The 8,193-nt window shown below is 34.3% G+C and overlaps 1 protein-coding gene across 1 annotated transcript; it reads left to right on the top strand.

The window, feature by feature from the left end:
* The first annotated feature begins 4,013 nt into the window (after positions 1 to 4,013).
* On the top strand, positions 4,014 to 5,418 carry LOC106716891. The gene is made up of 2 exons (XM_014510538.2): positions 4,014 to 4,181; positions 4,425 to 5,418. Exons 1-2 carry the CDS (start codon positions 4,091 to 4,093, stop codon positions 5,087 to 5,089), a joined length of 756 nt encoding a protein of 251 aa, XP_014366024.2. The 5' UTR covers positions 4,014 to 4,090; the 3' UTR covers positions 5,090 to 5,418.
* The last annotated feature ends 2,775 nt before the right edge of the window (positions 5,419 to 8,193 follow it).

Below are 8,193 nucleotides of genomic sequence, written 5' to 3'. Positions count from 1 at the left end.
GGTACATGGCAGGATTCGCACCCAGCACCTACAGATTGCAATTCAAGTGCTTAAAGCCTGAGCCACCGCCGCTCCTACATGACGCTACCTACGATAATATATATGATAATTATGTCTTTTGTTCTTTTTTAAGCAACTTTCCCATACCTCTTCTGTATTTTTTCCCTTTGAAAATTGCAAAAATAGCACTACAATGGCAAAGCATATCATATATTTGATAATATCTGACTGTAACTTTATTGTTTTTAAACTTTGTTTTATGTGTTTTCTAAGTAGTTTTCCTTGCTATGCCTTAACTCCTAGAAATAATGTATATTCCACCAGCGAACGCAAATATTTTTTTTAATATAAAAAATTCTTGATACATTTGTATATTACTAAGAAACGATTAAATGTGATTTAAATCAAGTCGACGTAGTTTTATTACCTTTCAAAGAAAGCTTCTGTGTAATGTTTTATTTTGCTGTTGTTGCTATCAGTTTCCACTCACGAAACAAGTGTTTTAAAACATAATCTTATCTCTGTTATTTCAAAGAGTATGACCGGGATGATAATGCATATTTATACAAGTTAAGTATTTTTTAAGTTGTGCATATTCAATGAAAATCTTTTTAATTTAATTTCAGTATTGTTAATTTAAATAAAAACTTGATATGTACTACATTTTGTTATTATTGTGTCATGTGAAGGATTAGCCTTATCTAGACATTTTGATTGTCAATCTTTTTTGCAATCTAATGACACCTTTACCAGTAAATGTCAACTTATGTCTTTAAATTACACGAATTTAATTTTAATTTAATTACAATAAATGATACAATTCACAATTTAAGTTCTTTGAATCAAACGATTAGTAAACAAACTTCGAATACGAGAACCTTATAAAAGTACAAAACCTCTTGTGACTGTACATGAAGATTTAAAATCTGAGATAAAATCAGTCCGCTGTGTAGACAGCGCGGTAGGAGTGAATCAACCGGCCCTGCTGACCATACTAATGTAGTCCACCAAATGTTTCCGGCATCAACCCAACTCTTTGACTTTACAAGACAGGACCTGTCAAGCGTGACACCTCATCCAGACATGAATACCAGTGATAACCACAAGCGAAAAGTGGCAGAATGTATTCAGTACAATTCCGGTTCTTTGCCTGGTCCGTTTCTCTATAGTCAAAGATGTATGTGGAAGACGTGACTGCCCGCAAATTTGACTGTTATGACCATTTAGTTAACTTTATGACGTGGATACAGATGTTATCGCAAGTAGAAAGACACCGGTTTTATCACATGTTAGTAGGTGCCCCGTACACCGTGCTACCCATACAAATTTAACTCTTGAACTTCAATGTTATATCGGTCAAATCAGTAGCTACTGTTTTAAAGCTGTTTTTTTTCTATAAAAAGTCAAATCATTATGTAACGAGACTGTGTACTAATGCATTTAATTAATATGTACAACAATAATCAACTAATCAACTTGCCTAATCAGATGGATTAATTGCTTTTAACAAAAGAACTCCGGGACGTGTAACCTTCAAAATATCTGGTTTTTTAACAAACGCATACACATATACACACATACGCACACAACTAATGTATTATTGTATAATATATAAACATTCAGCAGTTATTATTACTAATATTATTTAGGGCCTTTCAAAAAAGTATGTTCACAAGCGGTCGAGTTTACTTAATACTAAGTTGCTATTTTATTCTAACGGTCATCATTTGAAAACGCCAAGTTAGAATTATAAACTCAATGTCAGGAAACCTAAAGAAAAAGTAAGCAAAAGCCTGAACACGTTATAGGTTAATTTGATTGTTCTTTTACTTGAGTTATATTTGCATTCGTACTACAATCTAAAATGAAGCTGCCCTTCGCTCTAATAATCTAAAGAATTAATTAATCTAAGAATTTAGACGGAATTAATAGTTTTACATAACAAATTGGTAATTGTCACGGTTTGGATTTATTGAGGATCTCGATGACTGGCGCTCATTATCTTCACATATTCAAAACTTATTTTTATTGCACCGGTTTTTTGATGTTGGGTATAATGCGGCGCACGGACACGCCCGTGCTTCGAATATATTGCAACGACGAGGTTTCAAGAACTACAACCCATGTGCGATATTATTGACATTGCTGGTTGATTCCCATTTTACAGGTCTGGTGTTAATTAAAAATCAACACTAAGATTTTTTATATAATTTATAAAAAGTTATAAAAAACCGAAATTCGTGCTACGGATTTTACTCACATACATATATTACTAGCTGTCGCCCGCGACTCCGTCCGCGCGGAACTTAAAAAAAAACACAATAAGTAACCTATATGTTCCTCCAGACTATGGTCTACATCTGCGCCAAATTTCATCAAGATCCGTTGAGCCGTTCCGGAGATAACTTCAAACAAATATCCATCCATCCATCTAAACATTCCCATTTATAATATCAGTAAGATTAATACAACGATGCCATAAGTTGTTAATGAACCTATAGTTCTTAAAGCGGACTCTAGTACAATCTAAGAAACTGCTATCTATAAATCTTTCGATAAGAAGCCAACGAATTATATAGGAAAAGGGTAATAGATGTAAGTCGTGAGTTTTACGCGTATTTGTCTACATTTATCTGTTCATTTCCCTCTAGTATTAAAATGACAGAACATCCCTCTCGTACAGTTTCCAAGAAGGCGCTAAATGTCGAGTAAAGGGGACATTTGTGTTATAAATCGACTTGAATGAAGCTCCTTGTCATTCCGCAACGACAACAGCACGCATTGAGCAGACGGTATCGAGCACCTATTGAAAACATTTGCTTATTTATAGCGCTGTGCAGGTTTACATTACAAATATAAGTTCCAAATTTAAAGGGAAACGGCCAATAAGATGCCTGTAGGTCAAATACCAAGACGAGTCGTGCGGATTTATAACCGTTTTTACATCAACTGCACTTGGATGTTAAAGATTTGAGAGTTTATCGCTAGAATACAAAATTTAACGATTTTCACATCAATAGAATACAATTTCTAATTGCCAGAAATATGTGTTAACCATTTTACCCCCTATTACTATGAAAAGGCATACACACCATTTATATCAAGGCTTAAAAAAGCATATCATGCTGCAGAAGTATGCAGATCTAGTCCTATAAAGAGTCTATAAATTAGTAACAAAATTAATATTTTTAATGGTAAACTAAGTTTGGTTAAAAAATTCTAGGTTAGAAAAGACTTCAACGGTAAAAGACATAGCAACATAAGATATCAACGATTATAAAAAGACAAAATTATTTTTGTTAACTTTTAATAGCATTTATCTTACTGGATTGTCGCAAAGCGCGTCTTGGCCCAAGACAAAATAATTGCAGAAATATTAGCCAACACATCTTAAAATGTGGTTTTAGAATCTTGTGATACTTAAAAATATGTTTACAATAGATTAAATGTGCAGTAACAACGAAAACGACTTAGAATCTTCCAAGAAGCAAGCGTATCTCTATCTAAAGAAAACGTTCTCTTTTGGCAACGGCTCGTTTGCCGCCTTCTAAAAAAAATTCAGGAGAAGAGTTAATATATAATTGGGGCTACTTCTGAGTAGTTAAATTGTGTCCTTCCTTCGTAATCTACATTCTGCTCCTTATACTTAGTCTTAATCTGAATTTTAATTCGATTAGAAACAGAACAACAAAACTCTATTGAAATGAAAGTAAACGAATTCAAGTTAAAATATTGTATTGATATGAATTAGTGATAAACACCTACCTAATTCTAGCATTGAACATGAGTCATCGATCCCAGTAAAAATCGCATAAAAATGCCAAAATAAAAGAGCAACTGTCATCCAACTATTATTGATCATTCCCGGTTCCTACTAGGATGTTCAATTTGCCATAACGGTGGAGAACAACAGCGCCGAAACGAAGCTATGTAAGATGCGCGGGCACACGCCGCCAGCGCGCGTGCCCGGCATCGTAATTATAGTTCGTCGTCTGGACTATATAACGCGCCGGCCACGCTCCATCACCACAACCACGATAGCTGTGAACAAAACAACTCCTTCGCCAATTGGGATAGTACAACAATCGACATGCAGTCCGCAGCAATCGTTCTTCTGGCCTGCGCCCTCTGGGGGGCCCACGGCTTCCCATATCACTACTACGGAACAAACATGGATACTTGTAAGTGAATCTATTTTGGATTCAACTTTGGTAATCTATAAATCTATACTAATATAATTTTTATAAAACTAAATTTCAATATTCGGTCCTGTGTTTCGTCACCTATAATTCGGCCTAATTTGATAAATTTGTTAAGTGCATTTATTAATAAAATTAGAAGGTTGTTGCCCTAAAGGAATAATTTTGAAATATCATTCATGTATTCATTCCTCCCAGATACTACAAAAATATAATTTTTTTCAGTATCGTACGGCGGGGGCGACAGCAGTCACGGCGGCATGGTGTTGAGCCGCTTCTACAACCCGTACTACAGCCAGCGCACGGCGACGGGCGGTGGCATGGCCGCCTTCATGTTTAAGCCAGAGGAGCAGGGCCAGCAGCCCGCTCAGCAGACCAGCCAGTACTACCTGCCTGACCGCCGCCGACAGACCACCCCAGAAGCGTACGCGCCGCCACAGCAAAACGAGGTCTACTATCCCCAGCCCCCCGAAAAACCCTACGCCACCGAGCCCACCGAGCTCGCCGACCCTCTCCCCACCGAGAAAGTCGAGGTTCCCACCACCGTCAAAGCCATCCCAATCCCGGAGCTGACCGAGCCTGAAATTGAAGAAGTGGAGGAACCCAAGGAGACCAAGGAGCTTGCCCCGGCCCCCAAGAAAAGAGTGACCAAGAAGAAGCAGGTCAAGAGGCCCGTAGAGGATGAGGAGGAGGAGGATGAGTACCCGGCGCGCATGCCTAACGGAGCCTACTTCCCGATGTTCTTCGGCTGGGGCGGCGGCCGTTCATCCGGCGGCGCGCCGAACGGAGCCACTGCCATCGCCAACGCGTTCAGCACGGGCCGTGGTGGCGTCGCCACCAGCCACGCCACGGCTTACGGACCCCCCAGACCCGAGCCCAAGCTCCAATAAGCGCTAACGATAGGTGACACGATTTATAAGTAAATCATCTCACGCGCGTATCCCGCACCCCGGACCGTCATTCACTGCAGCATCGTGTGACTCGTGACAGTTATGTGTGTTTGGTTGTGATGTACGCGAATTGAGAAATCGATCACAAGGGACACCGCAATACTCATATAGATGTAATTAATAGAGATTTTATTATCGTTTAATGATTCTTGTTTGTATGTATATTGCCTTATATAATTGAATATATGAATTAATGTAGTTACTTTAGTATCGACACGATATACCATATGGTGTAAGCTGCCAGTAATTTCTTGAAATATATCATTGTTCAAAATATGAAAATCTTTTTAATTCCTTTTAATAGTCCGACACTTATTTCAGCAGCCAGAATTTTCCTTTAAGTTATCTTACTCAGTGGTATCAAAATAGATTTTCAAGGGGCAGAATACCTTAAGTTAATCACTAAATACAAACGGCCAGAAGACACAGCTTAGGAATCACATCACAGTAGGAATTATAATCAACTGGTTATTATTCCTACTTTAAAAGTGAATATTCTGAAATGTATCGTCGTTCTATGATGATATTAGGCGGCCATGTTTGTATTTTGGAATAGAAATAAGCTTACTGATATATTATAGTGTACTCAGTTATCATTTGAATTAAAATGTACTTGATTAAAGAGAAAAAAAGTATATTCGTTTAAAGAATGATAAGTAAAATTCAAATTTAAAATATTACCCGTACTTCTCATTAAACTAATAGCTAAAGAAACTTCTAGCTGCGAAGTCCAATATAATCTACAACACTCAATATGTATTTCTAACTAAGGTATTTAAAGTACGTAGGTAAAGGTTGGTAGTATCTCTATTTCTGTTTTTCATTATTAGCTTTGGCTAAATATTAAATAAGTAGAGCTCTTTTTACAAGTTGTAAAATGTTGGTCTAATTTTTACAATCTTGACTTCCGACAATCCGACTTCAATCCCGGCGGTACGATTATGCCAGCTCGTCTATTAAAAGATAAAGAAAGGAACTATAGGATTGGCATGTACAAAAAGGACGTAAATCTCACCTCCAGCCTCCACAAAAAAAAGAGATATTTTTTTTATAAAACTACAAGGTAGTTCCCAATATAAAGGAAAAAGGTTTTAAATGCTTTCTATATACAAAATATACATTTTCAGTATGTTCCATATTTTATATTATTTTAAATTATAAACATAATAACTACAAGTTATCGGTAATAGTAAAATTATTTAATAAAGAAATGAATTAATTCATTTATTACTACGCGTTTAAATAACATTTTAATGCAGTAAAGTAACGGTTTTATAAATAAAACTTTTTTGTTTTTTTCAGATTCTGTTCAAACATACACCAAAGTAATTTTAGTATAAATTAACCAGTAAAAAAAACATCTTTTAAATAGAGACATTCATTAAAGTTTACCATGAAATAGAGCTTAAAAGTGAATAATTGAAGCCATGTTTTTTTTCCATGAAATTAATCGTTCAGTTTAATTATTTTTACAAGCAAAATAAAAAACGTTAATAAATAAAAATAAAACACAAAATTCTCATCTGATTTCATAGTATGACTTCACTGACTTAATCTGGTATCACTGCCATCTCGTGGCTAAGTCCTAAAATACTACAATTTATCGACACAAAACTTGTATCAACTAGTGCCATCTCTTGTAAAAATCACTTATCGTCAAGACAATTTAAAGCAAAATAAACAAAGTGCCTTAAAATAAAAATAGATGGCATGTCTACATATTACGATTACTTTTTATCTAGAGATGCCGAATTTTCTCTTTTATATGCATGTTTTTAAACGCTGTTTTTACCAAATAACTACTGTTTTTACAAATAAATATTGTTTAATTCAATTAGAAAAATATTATTTCAATAAAAATAAATTGGCAAACAGGCGTGGTTGTAATGATAATCCAGTTACAAAATTTTATCGAGATAAAAATCATAATGTTATAACTTAAAAAAATATTTTTTGTTCAGAGTACCTACACCAGAATTTATAACCATTACCCATTTTAATTAAACTACAGTGATTAAGATCAACAAAAGACGGACATGGTTAATGGAAACGAACAAGATTACTTTTAGAACAATGAAGTTATAAGCATTTTTGTTTTTAAAATGTGATTTAGTTAATTTTGACTGTCATTAGCCTAAGTAGTATTCAAGGTTCTATTCAAAGAGTAGCTGAACTTACTTTATTATTTGATTTATTTAATTATTATGCTAATATGATAAATTTACTAATATGATAAATGCTAAAGTTTGGACGGATATTTGAAATATATATTGTTTGTTATTTCGTATCTCCAAAACGGTTAAACGAATCTCGATTTTAATTGGCTTTTTTTAAGTTTTTTTTTTAATTCCGCGCGTGCTAAATCGTGGTCAAAAGCTACTTGTAGTAATAATAGAAACATAGTCAGACATAACAAAAATATTTGGTTCTGTACGTCAATAAGTTATTATAACCTTGAATGTTTTTTTGTTAATTTTGTATAATATAAAAGTACAATGAACATTCATAATTGGAATGGACCAATGCTTGTATAGGTGGTATATTTCATTAGAAGAAAAAAAAACAACAATTTGTGTATTGTGAATCTAACATCCAAGGCTAGAGGCGCCGCCCAGTCAGGCTGAATGAGATTGGATCAGCTTATTATAAATACAATATAATATTATCGCAGGTTTTTATTATTAATAATAAAAGACACCTCAAATTAATAGTAACCCAAAAAAATCTGTGGCAACACATGAAACATTAATAACATGCTCATTATAGACATTTAATAAAATAGATATTAATGGTTCGTGAGTTTTGTAAGTCGAAAAATGATATTACAAAAAATTCTGCTGCAATAAAACAGATTTTACTTAAAATACTTTTATTTCATTTTATAAATGTTATTTTAGTAAATCAGGAAATGGATGTATTAACATAGTTATGTGAAAATTTAAATAAAATATCAAAACTTTGGCCATAGAATAGATAAATAACCAAATTTGGTTCCTCATACTGAATGGTGAATAAAACTTTGTTTTGTTATTAACAACTTTAAC

The sequence above is a fragment of the Papilio machaon genome, chromosome 2 (genome assembly GCF_912999745.1).
Source record: "Papilio machaon chromosome 2, ilPapMach1.1, whole genome shotgun sequence".
Lineage (NCBI taxonomy): Eukaryota > Metazoa > Arthropoda > Insecta > Lepidoptera > Papilionidae > Papilio > Papilio machaon.
This window is presented reverse-complemented; position numbering and strand designations above follow the sequence as displayed.